The 17321-nt window shown below is 41.8% G+C and overlaps 1 protein-coding gene across 6 annotated transcripts; it reads right to left on the bottom strand.

Moving 5' to 3' along the window:
* Positions 1 to 240: 240 nt before the first annotated feature.
* On the bottom strand, positions 241 to 17085 carry LOC117083293. 6 transcript variants are annotated; one of them, XM_033210782.1, is made up of 3 exons: positions 16396 to 17085; positions 13695 to 13748; positions 241 to 1716 (listed from the first exon to the last, which is right to left on the bottom strand). In XM_033210782.1, exons 1-2 carry the CDS (start codon positions 16987 to 16989, stop codon positions 13719 to 13721), a joined length of 624 nt encoding a protein of 207 aa, XP_033066673.1. In that variant the 5' UTR covers positions 16990 to 17085; the 3' UTR covers positions 241 to 1716; positions 13695 to 13718. The 6 variants fall into 6 exon arrangements, 5 of the variants coding, with proteins under 5 accessions (XP_033066673.1, XP_033066672.1, XP_033066675.1 ...); XM_033210781.1 differs by lacking the exon at positions 241 to 1716 and adding an exon at positions 13284 to 13466; XM_033210784.1 differs by lacking the exon at positions 241 to 1716 and adding an exon at positions 13284 to 13466 and having other exon boundaries at positions 16436 to 17085.
* Positions 17086 to 17321: the final 236 nt, after the last annotated feature.

Here is a 17321-nt window from a genome sequence, read left to right as displayed (position 1 = left end):
TTTTTTTTTTTTTGAGACAGAGTCTTGCTCTGTCGCCCAGGCTGGAGTGCAGTGGCGTGATCTTGGCTCACTGCAGCTCCGCCTCCTGGGTTCATGCCATTCTCCTGCCTCAGACTCCCAAGTAGCTGGGACTATAGGCGCCCGCCATCATGCCCAGCTAATTTATTTTTATTTTTTAATTTTAATTTAATTTAATTTAATTTTTTTAGTAGAGACAGGGCTTCTACTAAATGTTAGCCAGGATGGTCTATGCTCTCCTGACCTCGTGATCTGTCCACCTTGGCCTCTCAAAGTGCTGGGATTACAGGCGTGAGCCACCACGCCCAGCCAAGGTTGCTTTTATGAGATCTTTGTGGATGTTGTTATTTTCTGTTTGTTTTAACAGTTAGGCCACTCTTCAGTAAGGCTGTTTTGGTTTGCTGGGGGTCCACTCCAGACTCTCGTTGCCTCAGTTTTTCCCATACCTGGAGGTATCACCAGTGATTCATGCAAAACAGCCAAGAGGGAAGCCTGCTCCTTCCTCTGGAAGCTCCAACTCAGGGGCCACTGACCTGTTGCCAGCCTGAATGTGGCTACAGGAGGTGGCTGAAGACCCCTGCTAGGAGGTCTCACCCAGTGAGGAAGAACAGGATCAGGGACCTACCTAAAGAAGCAGTCTGAATGCCCTTTGGTAGAGCAGGTAAGCTGAGTTGGGGAGGACCATTCCTCATCTGGACCATTTGTATTCTCCAAAGCCAGCAGGCTGGAACAGCTGAGTCTACCAAACTGCAGAGATGGTACCCACCCCTCTCCCTGGAGCTTTGTCCCAGGGAAAGATCAGAGCTCTGTCTGTAGAACGCTTGCTGGAGTGGCTGAAGCCCCTGCAGGGAGATCTCACCCAGCAAGAAGAAATGGATCAGGGCCGTTCTTAAAAAAGCAGCCTGGCCACGATCTGGCAAGGCAGCTGTGCTGTCCTGTGGGGAACCCCTCCTTGTTCAGACCACCTGTATTTTTCAAAGCTGGCAGGCTGAAACAACTGAGTCAACCAAACCACAGAGATGGCAGCCATACCTACCACTGGGAACTTGGTCCCGACTCAGGCAGACTCCAGCCTACTGCTGCCGGCTGGCTGGAATTCCAAGCCACTGGGTCTCAACCTGTGAGATGTCATGGAAGTGAGGCCTGCAGAATGATGCCACTTGGCTCCCTGGACTCAGTCCCCTTTCTAGGGACATGCACAGACGAATCTCCTGCCTTGCCACAGATCCTGGGGTTGGAGTATGCAAAACTCCTGGGTCTCTGTGTGTGCCTAAGTGGCCACTCTGTCACGACTCCACACAGGCTCATGTATTGAGCCCAAGGCCCTGGTGCTGTGGGCTCATGAGGGGATCTCTTGATCCACAGGTTGCAAAGATCCATGGGATGAGCGTGGTTTCTGAAGAAGGGTTACACATTCACTCACCACTTCCCTTGGCTGGAGGTGGGGGTTCCCATGGCTCTGTGCTGCTCCCAAGTGGGTCATCACCCCACCCTGCTTCCTTTTGTTCTTTGTGGGTCAAGCTATTGCTTAGTCAGTCCCAATGTGAGAACCCAGATATCTCAGTTGAAGGTGCTGAATTCATTTGCTCTTTTCATTCCTCTATATGAGTGCCACAGACTGCAGCTACTTCCAATCAGCCATCCTGGCCCTTCAACAACCAAATGTGATCAATTCTTAGTATACCATCCATACAGGTGCTGAAATACCAAAAAGAATTTTTGAAAAGAAAGCAAAATATTATAGAAATAAGTGCAATTACTATTTCAGCACAAGATTTTTGATAGAGAGGGAAAGATTAGATTTTGTTAATTTGGGCTAAAATCCAACACATTTTCCCCTCTACCTAATGAAATATTACTGAATTATCATATGGTTTAGAGACTCCATATGTAGGGTTCACTTATACCCCCACATTTCAACATCTCTGAATCATGATGCATCTTATAATCAATGAAATACCATAGTCTAGGAGGTTTTTTAAGTCTTAGTGGTACACAAAATAATGGCATATCTCACAATTCATTACGAGTTTGATTTGATAAAATATGGTACAAGACCCTCATAAATAGGTTTCCCTTCTAACTTGTTGTTTTAAAAAATAAAACTAAGCTACTATGAGAGTAGGGACTCTGAATCATACCCTATCATATTCCTATTCCTTTCCAGTGTATTTGAATTTTTATTCTGCTACCTGAATTAATTTAAATTATGCAAAAAATTATAAACACTATACTGAAGAATCCTAAAGCTTGTAAGTTTTTCTTTTTAGTTTGGTATCTGACAATATCAATTTATTAGAATACATTTACATGCATTCCAAATTTTCCAAATTAATAGAATAATTTGGTATGTACTCAGGACGAATTTAGTGATCTACAAAGTTTCTTTTCCAGATGATTTTCCCAAACTGGCTTTTCACCTGTATGAGTTCTCACATGTTGTTTATCCTCGTGCATGAGTTTTTACATGTTAAGTAATTCATGACTCTTATACATTCTGATGAATGTAATAAATTGATAATGTTTTCTCCAGTGTAAATTATTTTATCTCTAAATGAGGTCTTTACAGCTAAAGGCTCTGTGACATAATCATGAGGTTTCTCTTCAATGTGTATTCTCTGTGGTTAATAAGGTATCTAAAGAATTTAATACATGACTATATTAATGAGATTTAGGAGTATCAGGAGTTTTTACATAAGTAAAAGAGAAGTTATTTTGAAAAGTTTTTCCACATTAATTACAGTTTGTACTGTATTCTCTCCAGTATGAATTCTCCAATACTAATGAAGGATGATTTATAGTTGAAGAACTGCCCACATTGCTAGCATTCAAAGGACTTCTTACTATTGTTGTACAGAAACTGAGCTCCAGGTACAAGGTTTCTCACATTTACTACATTCATGGGGTTTGTAGTCGGTTGAATAGTGTCCACCTCCCCCTCAAAATTCACATCCACCCAGAATCTTGGAATGTAACCTTATTTGGAAATAGGGTCTTTGCAGATGTAATTATTGAAGATAAGGTCATACTGAAATTAGGAAATGCCCTAAACATGATGACTGGTTTCCTTACAAGAAGAGTAGAAGAAATAGAGACACACACAGAGAAGAAAGCCATGTGAGGATGGAGACTGGTGTGATATAGCTACACATCAAGCAATGCCAAAAATTACTGGAAACCAGCAGAATCCAGAAGGGCATAGAACAGTTTCTTCTTGAGAGCCTCCAGAAGGAACACATTTCCCAAATTTCTTTATTTCTGACTTCTGGCCTCCTAAGCTGTGAGAGAATAAAATTCTGTTGTTTTAAGCCACCCATTTTGTGGTAATCTGTTTTGGCAGCTAGAGGAATCTAATTTCCCCTCCTGTATAATTCTTCTGATATACAATAAAGTATGATCCACTGAAGAAAGCTTTGCCATATTTGTTATACTGATCAGGATTATCATCTCTACAAATTTTGGGTGGCTAAAGAATTTTAACTCCTGGTACTGTGGCTTTTCACTTTAATCAAAATCATAGAAATTCTCTCCAGTATGACTTCTCTATGCACAATGAGGTGGAATTTTCTAGTGAAGGCCTTCCTACATTTATTACACTTACAGGAACCTCTATACTATGAACCTCTTGATGTCTTATGAAGTTTGTTATAACTGAAAGGTGTACCACATGATTATATTTTAAAAAGTTTTACACATGCATAGGTTGAGCTAATAATTTCCCACATTTATTATGTTTATAAGATTTCTTGCTAGCACAATTTCTCTCAACTGTATCAAAATTACATTTTAAATGCCCTCAAATAACTATGAGATGCCTTCCTTAGAGGAATTAGCTTTGAGCTCAGATAAAAACTGGCTTCCAATTTTACTATATTCATTTCTTTTCTCCACAGTCAATGCTTTATTCGAGATGAATGTACCTGGCTTCAAGTCTCCCTCCCCTCCTCTTGAAATAAATTGTACAGAGAGCTTTTCCTTGTGAATATTCTTTCAGTCAACTTAGGAATAACCTTGTTCAGAATTGTCCTACTGTATGTTTCATGTCTCACCTTCTAGAACTATTGAGAGCTCAATTGCAAATGTCCTCTTCCCTAGCTGAAAAAGTACTCCTTGTAAGGCAAGTGGTGCAGAAATAAACAATTCAGGGAAGATAACATTTGAGTAATTTCAAATATGATCTTGAATTATTCAGAAAGCCAATAAAATAAATAGAAGGAAGATGAAAAGATGAAACAGAAAGTATACAGAACAGAGAGTAAGCACAAAGAGGACTGGACAGGAAATGGAGTTACTAGAAATAACAGCTAGAGTGATGTCAGAAGGGAATGGCAGAATAAGGACCTCCAAAACTCCCCTACTCCATAAAAGCAATGGGAACACAGTCAACAATTACTGAAATCAAGTCTTTCAAAACTCTAGAAATTAACCAAAATCTTATCACAATCCAGAGAGCATTTATTCAAGAAAATGGCTGAATACTGGTAAGGACAGCATTTCTTCTGGCATATAAATTGCTCTATTCTTACTCGCTTTACTCCACCTGCACAGTACCTTTGAAAATCAAAAATCAGTAATCACAGTTAAAATCTGCAACCTAGCAGCTACTGGAAAGGAAGAACAGGTTGAAACACATACAGCACCCCAATCCTAGAGAACTGTCATTATTTAATCCGTCTGGAGCTTCCTAAGAAGGCTCCACTCAAAGGTCTTCTCTTTATTTTACCTCATTCAGATTTCCTGCAGTGTGAAAGGCCTTTTTTCTCCAGAGGCATTCATCAAAAATCATCAATGGCAACTGTTTAATACTGCAGCTGCCTGAGGTAGTGGTAAGAGTGGATCAAATAACAAGCTAACCAAAAACCTTTTAAAAAGTAAAATCCCAGGAACAAAGTCTCCACGGGGGGCTTTAAACATGCATAAGAATAGCATGCATACTCAGGACTATAAATATGCTAGGAAAGACATAACAGGGCCCTTAGCTCTCACCTGAGGTTGTCCACGAAGCTCTGCATGAGCCAGAAGTAAAATCTAAGACAGGGTCATGAACTGCCTCTCCAAGTGTTGACAGCATGCCTAGACACACACACACACACACACACAGTGCCCCTCAGCAGTCCAAGAGTCTTAGTTCTATACTTTAAAAAAACAATAGGGGGTGGAGCAAGATGGCCGAATAGGAACAACTCCAGTCTCCAGCTCCCAGCGCGAGCGACACAGAAGACAGGTGATTTCTGCGTTTTCAACTGAGGAACACAGCTCATCACCAGCAACGGATCAAAGCTGGACGGAGAATGACTTTGACGAGATGAGAGAAGAAGGCTTCAGACCATCAAACTTCTCAGAGCTAAAGGAGGAATTACATACCCAGCGCAAAGAAACTAAAAATCTTGAAAAAAGAGTGGAAGAATTGATAACCAGAATAATTAGTGCAGAGAAGGCCATAAACGAACTGACAGAGATGAAAACCATGACACGAGAAATACCTGACAAATGCATAAGCTTCAGTAACCGACTCGATCAACTGGAAGAAAGAGTATCACCGATTGAGGAACAAATGAATGAAATGAAGTGAGAAGAGAAGTCTAAAGAAAAAAGAAGAAAAAGAAATGAACAAAGCCTGCAAGAAGTATGGGATTATGTAAAAAGACCAAATCTACGTCTGATTGGGGTGCCTGAAAGTGAGGGAGAAAATGGAACCAAGTTGGAAAGCACTCTTCAGGATATCATCCAGGAGAACTTCCCCAACCCAGTAGGGCAGGTCAACATTCAAACTCAGGAAATACAGAGAACGCCACAAAGATACTCCTTGAGAAGAGCAACTCTAAGACACATAATTGCCAGATTTACCAAAGTTGAAATGAAGGAAAAAATCTTAAGGGCAGCCAGAGAGAAAGGTCGGGTTACCCACAAAGGGAAGCCCATCAGACTAACAGCAGACCTCTTGGCAGAAACTCTACAAGCCAGAAGAGAGTGGGGGCCAATATTCAATATTCTTAAAAAAAAGAATTTTAAACCCAGAATTTCATATCCAGCCAAACTAAGTTTCATAAGTGAAGGAGAAATAAAATCCTTTACAGATAAGCAAATGCTTAGAGATTTTGTCACCACCAGGCCTGCCTTACAAGAGACCCTGAAGGAAGCACTAAACATGGAAAGGAACAACCGGTACCAGCCATTGCAAAAACATGCCAAAATGTAAAGACCATCGAGGCTAGGAAGAAACTGCATCAACTAACGAGCAAAATAACCAGTTAATATCATAATGGCAGGATCAAGTTCACACATAACAATATTAACCTTAAATGTAAATGGACTAAATGCTCCAATTAAAAGACACAGACTGGCAAACTGGATAAAGAGTCAACACCCATCAGTCTGCTGTATTCAGGAGACACATCTCACATGCAGAGACATACATAGGCTTAAAATAAAGGGATGGAGGAAGATCTACCAAGCAAATGGAGAACAAAAAAAGCAGGGGTTGCAATACTAGTCTCTGATAAAACAGACTTTAAACCATCAAAGATCAAAAGAGACAAAGAAGGCCATTACATAATGGTAAAGGGATCAATTCAACAGGAAGAGCTAATTATCCGAAATATATATGCACCCAATACAGGAGCACCTAGATTCATAAAGCAAGTCCTTAGAGACTTATAAAGAGACTTAGACTCCCATACAATAATAATGGGAGACTTCAACACCTCACTGTCAACATTAGACAGATCAACGAGACAGAAAGTTAACAAAGATATCCTGGAATTGAACTCATCTCTGCAGCAAGCAGACCTAATAGACATCTACAGAACTCTCCACTCCAAATCAACAGAATATACATTCTTCTCAGCACCACATCACACTTATTCCAAAATTGACCACATAATTGGAAGTAAAGCACTCCTCAGCAAATGTTAAGAGAACAGAAATTATAACAAACTGTCTCTCAGACCACAGTGCAATCAAACTAGAACTCAGGACTAAGAAACTCAATCAATACCGCTCAACTACATGGAAACTGAATAACCTGCTCCTGAAGGACTACTGGGTACATAACGAAATGAAGGCAGAAATAAAGAAGTTCTTTGAAACCAATGAGAACAAAGATACAACATACCAGAATCTCTGGGACACATTTAAAGCAGTGTGTAGAGGGAAATTTATAGCACTAAATGCCCACAAGAGAAAGCTGGAGAGATCTAAAATTGACACTCTAACATCACAATTAAAAGAACTAGAGAAGCAAGAGCAAGCACATTCAAAAGCTAGCAGAAGGCAAGAAATAACTAAGATCAGAGCAGAACTGAAGGAGATAGAGACACAAAAAACCCTCCAAAAAAACAATGAATCCAGGAGTTGGTTTTTTGAAAAGATCAACAAAACTGATAAACCACTAGCAAGACTAATAAAGAAGAAAAGAGAGAAGAATCAAATAGACGCAATAAAAAATGATAAAGGGGATATCACCACCGACCCCCATAGAAATACAAACTATCATCAGAGAATACTATAAACACCTCTATGCAAATAAACTAGAAAATCTAGAAGAAATGGATAATTTCCTGGACAATTACACTCTCCCAAGACTGAATCAGGAAGAAGCTGAATCCCTGAATAGATCAATAGCAGGCTCTGAAATTGAGGCAATAATTAACAGCCTACCAAGCAAAAAAAGTCCAGGACCAGATGGATTCACAGCTGAATTCTACCAGAGGTACAAGGAGGAGCTGGTACCATTCCTTCTGAAACTATTCCAATCAATAGAAAAAGAGGGAATCCTCCCTAACTCTTTTTATGAGGCCAACATCATCCTGATACCAAAGCCTGGCAGAGACACAACAAAAAAAGAGAATTTTAGACCAATATCCCTGATGAACATCGATGCAAAAATCCTCAATAAAATACTGGCAAACTGGATCCAGCAGCACATCCAAAAGCTTATCCACCATGATCATGTGGGCTTCATCCCTGGGATGCAAGGCTGGTTCAACATACGCAAATCAATAAACGTAATCCAGCATACTAACAGAACCAAAGACAAAAAACACATGATTATCTCAATAGATGCAGAAAAGGCCTTTGACAAAATTCAACAGCCCTTCATGCTAAAAACGCTCAATAAATTCGGTATTGATGGAACGTATCTCAAAATAATAAGAGCTATTTATGACAAACCCACAGCCGATATCATACTGAATGGGCAAAAACTGGAAAAATTCCCTTTGAAAACTGGCACGAGACAGGGATGCCCTCTCTCACCACTCCTATTCAACATAGTGTTGGAAGTTCTGGCTAGGGCAATCAGGCAAGAGAAAGAAATCAAGGGTATTCAGTTAGCAAAAGAAGAAGTCAAATTGTCCCTGTTTGCAGATGACATGATTGTATATTTAGAAAACCCCATCGTCTCAGCCCAAAATCTCCTTGAGCTGATAAGAAACTTCAGCAAAGTCTCAGGATACAAAATTAATGTGCAAAAATCACAAGCATTCTTATACACCAGTAACAGACAAACAGAGAGCCAAATCAGGAATGAACTCTCATTCACAATAGCTTCAAAGAGAATAAAATACCTAGGAATCCAACTTACAAGGGATGTAAAGGAACTCTTCAAGGAGAACTACAAACCACTGCTCAGTGAAATAAAAGAGGACACAAACAAATGGAAGAACATACCATGCTCATGGCTAGGAAGAATCAGTATCGTGAAAATGGCCATACTGCCCAAGGTCATTTATAGAGTCAATGCCATCCCCATCAAGCTACCAATGAGTTTCTTCACAGAATTGGAAAAAACTGTTTTAAAGTTCATATGGAACCAAAAAGAGCCAGCATTTCCAAGACAATCCTAAGTCAAAAGGACAAAGCTGGAGGCGTCACGCTACCTGACTTCAAACTATACTGCAAGGCTACAGTAACCAAAACAGCATGGTACTGGTACCAAAACAGAGATATAGACCAATGGAACAGAACAGAGTCCTCAGAAATAATACCACACATCTACAGCCATCTGATCTTTGATAAACGTGAGAAAAACAAGAAATGGGGAAAGGATTCTCTATTTAATAAATGGTGCTGGGAAAATTGGCTAGCCATAAGTAGAAAGCCGAAACTGGATCCTTTCCTTACTCCTTATATGAAAATTAATTCAAGATGGATTAGAGACTTAAATGTTAGACCTAACACCATAAAAACCCTAGAAGAAAACCTAGGTAATCATTCAGGACATAGGCATGGGCAAGGACTTCATGTCTAAAACACCAAAAGCAACGGCAACAAAAGCCAAAATTGACAAACGGGATCTAATTAAACTAAACAGCTTCTGCACAGCAAAAGAAACTACCATCAGAGTGAACAGGCAACCTACAGAATGGGAGAAAATGTTTGCAATCTACTCATCAGACAAAGGGCTAATATCCAGGACCTACAAAGAACTCAAACAAATTTACAAGAAAAAAACAAACAACCCCATCAAAAAGTGGGCAAAGGATATGAACAGACATTTCTCAAAAGAAGACATTCATACAGCCAACAGACACATGAAAAAATGCTCATCATCACTCTCCATCAGAGAAATGCAAATCAAAACCACAATGAGATACCATCTCACACCAGTTAGAATGGCAATCATTAAAAAGTCAGGAAACAACAGGTGCTGGAGAGGATGTGGAGAAATAGGAACACTTTTACACTGTTGGTGGGATTGTAAACTAGTCCAACCATTATGGAAAACAGTATGGCGATTCCTCAAGGATCTAGAACTAGATGTACCATATGACCCAGCCATCCCATTACTGGGTATATACCCAAAGGATTATAAATCATGCTGCTATAAAGACACATGCACATGTATGTTTATTGCGGCACTATTCACAATAGCAAAGACTTGGAATCAACCCAAATGTCCATCAGTGACAGACTGGATTAAGAAAATGTGGCACATATACACCATGGAATACTATGCAGCCATAAAAAAGGATGAGTTTGTGTCCTTTGTAGGGACATGGATGCAGCTGGAAACCATCATTCTCAGCAAATTATCGCAAGAACAGAAAACCAAACACCGCATGTTCTCACTCATAGGTGGGAACTGAGCAATGAGATCACTTGGACTCGGGAAGGGGAACATCACACACCGGGGCCTATCACAGGGAGGGGGGAGGGGGGAGGGGGGAGGGATTGCATTGGGAGTTATACCTGATGTAAATGACGAGTTGATGGGTGCTGACGAGTTGATGGGTGCAGCACACCAACATGGCACAAGTATACATATGTAACAAACCTGCACGTTATGCACATGTACCCTAGAACTTAAAGTATAATTAAAAAAAAAAAGATACACAGTTAAATAGAAGGAAGGAAAAAAAAAAAGGACTTATAAACAGCCACCTATCATTACTTTCTTAGAAACACAACTTTTACCAAATATACTCAGAAAGTTTGGAAATTTTGAAATATCATTTATTTTTATATACTTTGTCAATAGAAAGCCTCATAAAAGGCTTTTATCTGATCAGAACCATAACCTGCACATTTAGTTCATTTTATTTAAAGAAAGTCTCCACCAGTAACCTGACTTGCAAAGCCAGTCCTTATTGTCAAAATAACCATTCAAACTGGACTTATTTCTTACAGGAAAAAATGCTGTATTATTTTTAATTTCAATAAACTCAACTAATATATATTCCCGGGATGACTCTCCCACGCTGTAATTCTAAGATAAAGAGTTTTGCTGGATATTTGTTATCTAGATGAAGTACGACAGCTCTACTTTGATATTTCTTTCCATGATTTCTGCTTCATTCTTATGGAACTCTCAGGGGGAATACAACATTGACAAGAGTTGGAAAGAGAAGAGGGGAATTTTAAATGTGAATTGTAATCATTTCTGTCACCTCTACAATATGTATGAGTACAGAAAATTTCAGAATAGGCCAAAAGAATCCATTTCTAGCATAATGTTTTTCTTATACCAGAAATTGTTTTAAGACAGATGGGTATACGATACCTACACCAGGCTTATGATGCTTTGATTAAGAGCATTTGTGCAAATATCAATATTTTGATTTGTCTTTTTGTAAGAGACAAGTGAGGTGTTTTTCACTCCAAGATACATCTAAAATACATATTATAAGTGAAAGAGAAAATTTTTATTAAAATCAACTCATAAGTTATGCCGTGATTATATTACAGTATGATGACAGTGATTTTATATCGTTAGTTACAACAATTATAGGATTATTGATCATGCACAATACCAAGGATCCCAGAAATGACATAGACATAAACTGAGGGCAAAGTTGACTGTACCTAAAAGATTTTAGCCAAATGTCAAAGTCAAAGATAAATGTCATAGTGCCCCAACAAATAGTATGTGTTTATCAAAAGTGATAAACCTGAAGACGTCATCACAACATCAAAAACTTCAATGAAAAAGACAAGACAAAAGCTAAGTTATGACTGTAATTATAGCAATAAATATAGGGACTAGAAGAGAAGAGATATACGTGAAAAAAGTTGACTTTGCAATTGCAAATAGTTTTGACACATTAATTGTATGGCACATTTTTCAAATGATCTAAAATAAAGCTACTTTTCAAAGGAACTCTACAAAAGACATTATTACCTTTGGACATATTTCTAAACCAACTTTATTTTCAAAGAGAACTGTGTTTACAAAGCATTGAGCAACTTTGAGTGGGTTGAGACTGAAAGTATCCTTGCCACTGGAGTATATACTGGGGGAGGCAGAGTTGGAATCATTAGCATATGTGGAATGAAATTAATGCATGTATTAGCATATAAGGTATGTGAATAGCAATACTTTTAATAAACAAAAAAAATCAGGAAAAAATAAAAATAAAAATAAAAAAACATATCTCCAATTCACAGCTGATTTGTATGGTAGCAGAACAGAGTTCAGTGGCCACAAATGAGAACAATATACAGACTTTAATGAATGAGCCTGATCCCGTATCTCAGAGCCCACCAGTGTTAAAACCCTGGATGGGTATCCTTTCATCTCATTCTCTTTAGTTACAAAAAATATCTATCTATGGTTGTTGCCTCCACTTCCTCAACTCCTGTTCTCCCAGAACGTATCCAACTGGCTTCTGTTTCCTGCATCTGAAGGACAGGACACTGGTTCCACTGAGAGCCTCAAGTAACCTTCATGGTGCCAAATCTAATAGTTCCCTCTTAGTCACTCTCCTGCTCACTTTCTTAGTGGTCTTTAGTGCAAGGTGGCCCCATCTTTCTTCCTGAAATAATCTCTTCTCAGATATCCATGTCATTACATTTACCTCGTTTTCCATCTACCTAACTGAATGTTTTTTTCTGTCTCCTTCATAGACTTCTCCTCTGCTCCATCTCTAAATATTGATGTGCCCCAGGACTCACAGAAAGGCTCTCCATGCTTCTCTATCTGCACCCTCTTCCTGGCATTCAATATTGTCCACATGCCTACGCCTTCCAAATGTAGATCTACTTCCCTGTCTTCTCCTGTGGCTTACAGACCTCTCCACATGAATACCTACTAGGCAATTCAAACTTAACAATGGAAAAATAGAACTCCTCCCACCAAAACAAACAAACAAACAAAAACAACAATACTTTTCCTGCTCCAAGTCTCTCTTCCTCTCTGTCAAGAATCCAGTGTTACAAACCCCCATGTTGCACATGCCAAAACTCAGGAATCAGATTTGGTTTCTTTTGTCCCTTACCTCCCATGTCTATCCATCTATCCCACTGCCTACTCTACAGCCAAAATAATGTATATCCAAAATTCAACCACTTTGATTCAACTGCCTCATGCCATCATGTAATACAATATATAACCTATTGATACGCATGACTATTGTGGCAAGATTGCTTGATGCTCACAAATTTTCCCCGCATAAGAATACTACATGTCCCAGTCTCCTTTGCAGTTACTTTAAGACCATGTTACTGAGTCCTGGCTGTTGGAATATGTAACACTTAGTATATGCTACCTGTAGGTGAGCCCCTAAAATGTCCCACTCAATCTTTCTGTCACAGGTTAGAAGTAAGGGATGAGCATTACTTTGAGCCTAGACCCTGAGACACCTTCTGGAACAGTTGCCCAGAGTCACCTCCCGACCACATCCCACTGTGTGTTGAGCAAGAAATAAACTTTTTTGTGTTAAGCAACTGAGATTTGGAAGTTTTTCTGGCACTGCAGCTAGCATGTAAACTAACAGACACATAAACCACATGCAGAGATTGATCCACTTAGAACAGCAGATACCTCTGTGAGGGCTGAATTTCAGCCTAATCTGCAATATTTTTATTTTTCACAAGGATAAGGCATACGTGTAGTTCAGGTGCAGATAACAAATTTAAAAGACAACTCCTGCATTCCCCTCCTCTTGCAGCTGGAACACCCTGTCTGTACACCCCCAGAGTTCCTTCATCTCCATGGCTTTGGTTCAAGGCTAGGGCAGGAAGGCAATTATGAGACACAGTCAGTAAATCAGTCAACAGTTACTTACCAGCACCCAACAGTCAGGCCCTGGGCATGGTGCAAGCCAGGCACCAAGAGGTGAATGAATCATGCTGTCTGGCCTTGAGCAGCTCCACAGTCCGGCAATTTCTTCACAGAGTGACCGCTCTTTACAAGAAACTGCTGTGTTAACAAGCTCACATGCTGAAGGTGGACTTACCTGAGATCCAATGTCATCCACTCTCTAGATTTGTTTCTTCATCTTTGTCCAAAACTAGCAGAAGAAGCAGAACAGAAAAGATAATTGCATTACGGCTAGGATAGGGGAGTGTACTCAGATGGAAGAAGAGGAGGGATATAAAAGGAGACGTTATCAAATGAGATAGACTTGAAGACTTACTTAAGTGGGGTCTTAATGACTGAGTAGGAGTTCACGAAGAGCACCTAGAGTAAGGGAAGGTGCATGCAAGCCAGAGGGACCTACATATGCAAGGGCACAGAGGGGTGAAATGATCTTTTGCTTTCAAAACAGTGATGGCTTCAGTTTGGTAGAAACACAGGGTATAGGAATGGGAGAGGCAGTCAGGGTAGGCTCCCCTGTATGAACTTGGACTTGATCCACAGGGTTGTCACAACCCTGTGCAGACTGTGCCTTAGGGTGCCTGGTCAAACGGGCAAGTGGGACTGCAACCCAGTAAGGCTCAACTCACCAAGTCATGTACCCTGTCAGGGGTTTGGATCCACCAGGAGAAAGGGGTGCAATTTCCACAGTGCCCAAAGGTGCTGTGCGGTCTAACAGGAGCCCTGTTTATCACAGGCATCACAGCTTTCAAAGCCTTTTTACACACAAGATCTCACTGTGTTCTCACAACTCCATGAAGAAGGGATTGTGAGCACCATTTTATAGATGAAGAAACTGAGGCTGAGATGTGAAAAGACAAAACCTACAGGAGACATTCCTAGAGAGGCCCCTTTAGGTTCCAGGGATTCCCCTTTGGCTAGAAGATCCTGGGAAAACCAGCAAAGCTCTTGGCCACTGTCCTCTAGCAATCTTTTTGTCATGTGGAAAAACACAGGTTTGATGTATACAACTGACTCATGGTGTACACTACATTACATGGTCACAAATACAAATTTTAAAAGGTGAAGTGAAATACTAACTACTATCGTTCTAAGATTTTCCCCACCCCAATAGATTGTCTTTGTAGGAAACTTATCTATAAAGGATGCCAGCAGAGACCAGGTCACATCTCTGTTTTAATTTTGGATGAAATTCCATTTTGCGGCCCCTCCTTAGATGGGGAGATGCCTGCAATCTCACACATTTCAAATAAATTTTGCTGAAAAACCAGGGCAGGTAATATCTGATTTTTACCTAATACTAGCTTGGAGAGAAAATGGGACTTTGGGGAAAATTTCCCCAAATTTTTGGTTTACAAAAATCATTCTTGGCTTACAAAATCAGAGCCCAACCAAGAGAAGGGAATTTCCCCTACCCTGGCCAAGTTCCCTAAAGCATCCCAGCAACAACACTGTAAGAAGAGATTGTGAGTGAATTAGGACCCTTGATGAGCTTCTGAGTAAAACAGGCTGGCTTGCTCTCTGAGATGATGGTACCGAAATCCTTGGGGCAGTTTCATAATACTCCCCTTTTTATATCTAGAAAATTTATTCAATACACAAAATTCATTGAGAATTATACTAAAAAATATATGGGCTGTCTATAAAACAAATGCTAAGGGGCTTTCTAAAAGTTGCAATAATCAAGCCAGTTAACAGGCCTGTACTCGGTGGCCATTAGAGAAAGTCTTCAGTACAGTACTGGCGCCATCTCGTGTCTAACACTGAGCCCGGCACTTAAAAACACACAGCAGAGGAATGTACTGGGAGGAGTGAGTGGCCAGGTGTTCCTGAAAACAGAAGGGATGGGGAGATGCAACTGGAAAAGCAGACTAGGGCCCGCTTCTGACGGTCTTTATTGCACAGGCACTGGCAACTAAGCCACATGATCAGATCTGTGTCTTAGAGTAATTCAGCAGTAGGCACACAGGCACGGTGGGTGACAACGGATCACACACCTAAGGGCTCAATGCTTCATGCCCATGTTCACTGCCTGAAGTCTTGTGCCAAACCACTGGATCAGCAGCTCCTACTAGAATGTATGCAGGCATTACTGGTTGATTTGTTCACGTCTGTATCCCCACTGCCTAGAACAGTGCCTGGTACCTAAATGTTTTTATTTTAAAATAAAATGACATTTTTTCCAAATATGACTACATGATAACACTGTCAAAATACAGAGCCCCCACCCCATCCAGCTTCACAGCAGCCTGAGAGGAAGGCATCGCTTTCTTCATCTTACAAACAGTGGGGCTCAGTGAGGTTGCCCTGGTAAGGGCAGAGGCGCAGCACCCCGTGTATAATTCTTTCACTGCCAGGCTGCACGGACCCCCGGCCTGTTGCAGGTAAACGAGCTGGACTTCGGAATCCAGACCAGGTTTCCCCAGCGTCCGCTGCGTCACGCACTGACCCTCTCCGGACCTTAAGTTGTAGCATCTACACAGGAAGCGCCAGGACCGTTCCCCAAAAGCAAAGTCTTTAAAGTGACATTCCCCAGAACCCCCACCCGCTCCCAGGTGAACTTGACCCGAGGGACTTCAGCGGAAGACACCACATCCGATCCTACCCGAATATACGAAAAGTGGACCCGAGCGGGAGGCCTAAGGCTCCCCACACCCGTCTTCGGCCGCCCTCCCGCGCTCTGATTTTATAAATGCTGACGCTGAGGCCGCCGGTGAAAAAGATTCTCGTCGGTGGTTACAACTCGGGCCGGGGGAATCCAGGAACCCTAGTTTTCCGTTGGGAGGGAAACGGCGGAATCCAAAAGCGACAGTATGACAGGATTTCCAGAGATGACAGACCTCAACAACTCCCACCGATACAAGCCGGCCCGACGCGCACGGCCTCCGGCTTCTCACCGGCTCGGCTCCACCCGGCCCCGCTCGGCTCCACTCATTTCCGCTTGGCTCCACCCGACCCGCGCCTCCTCTCTGTTCGGCTCCACTCGGCTTCTTTCGGCTGCGCCCCACTCCCTCGGCTAGTCCACTCGGCCCCATCCGCTCCACTTGGCCCCGACCCTGGCTCGGCTCCGATTGGCCCACACGCTCGCCCTGTTTCGCAGGTGGAACAACGCGGGATCTCCTCTTCGCCCCGCTGGGCTCGGGTGGAGGCGTTTGCTTTATCTGGCTCAGCCCCCATTTCGGCCCACAGCAGATTGCATCGGGTACAGGTCGGCTCCATCGGGCCTGCTGCACTCCCCTTCTTCGGTCACCGACGAGGTCCACTCGTGCACCTGTCTCCCCCCAACCTACCCGACAGCTCTGGGGCAGCTCGGTTCGAAATGACCCAGGAGGGGTCTTGCAAAGTCTTACATCATCGTGGGCACCGCGCGGGCTGAGGAACGAACTGAGCTCCGGGATATTTTGACTTGGCGACGCTTCTGGGGACCCCCACATCACAACTGGATGCCCTGGGGCATCTCTCACATCTAAGTCTCAGTCTCCCATCTGCAAAATGCAGCTGTTGCTAACTGCTTTCTCGGGCCGGGCGGGGGGATTAGGGGCCAGTGAGCACGTGTTGAGCGCCCTCTGTGTGTAAGGTGGAGGCACACACAGAGGATTAAACAAGCATATTTGCAGAAACCCCTGGCCCTTGCCCTCCAGCCCCAGACATCTCACAGAGGCAGCACAGGTGTCTGTCTCCTGCCCCATCCTTCAGGAGGTTGGGTCGCAGGAAGGATGCCTTTTATAATGACCCTCTGCATGACTACAATTCATCTCACAAACTT

Source organism: Trachypithecus francoisi, unplaced genomic scaffold (assembly GCF_009764315.1).
Source record: "Trachypithecus francoisi isolate TF-2019V2 unplaced genomic scaffold, Tfra_2.0 Lachesis_group0, whole genome shotgun sequence".
Taxonomy (NCBI): Eukaryota; Metazoa; Chordata; class Mammalia; order Primates; family Cercopithecidae; genus Trachypithecus; species Trachypithecus francoisi.
The sequence above is the reverse complement of the archived record's forward strand: the minus strand, read 5'-3'. Positions and strand labels throughout refer to the sequence as shown.

Bases quoted from the DNA above. Each gene is read 5' to 3' on its own strand.
- LOC117083293 (XM_033210782.1), bottom strand. From the start codon at position 16,989: ATGTGGGGGTCCCCAGAAGCGTCGCCAAGTCAAAATATCCCGGAGCTC. The intron at 13,749-16,395 runs GTCTGTCATCTC...TTCTTCTGCTAG, and splicing joins TATCGGTGGGAGTTGTTGAG to TTTTGGACAAAGATGAAGAA.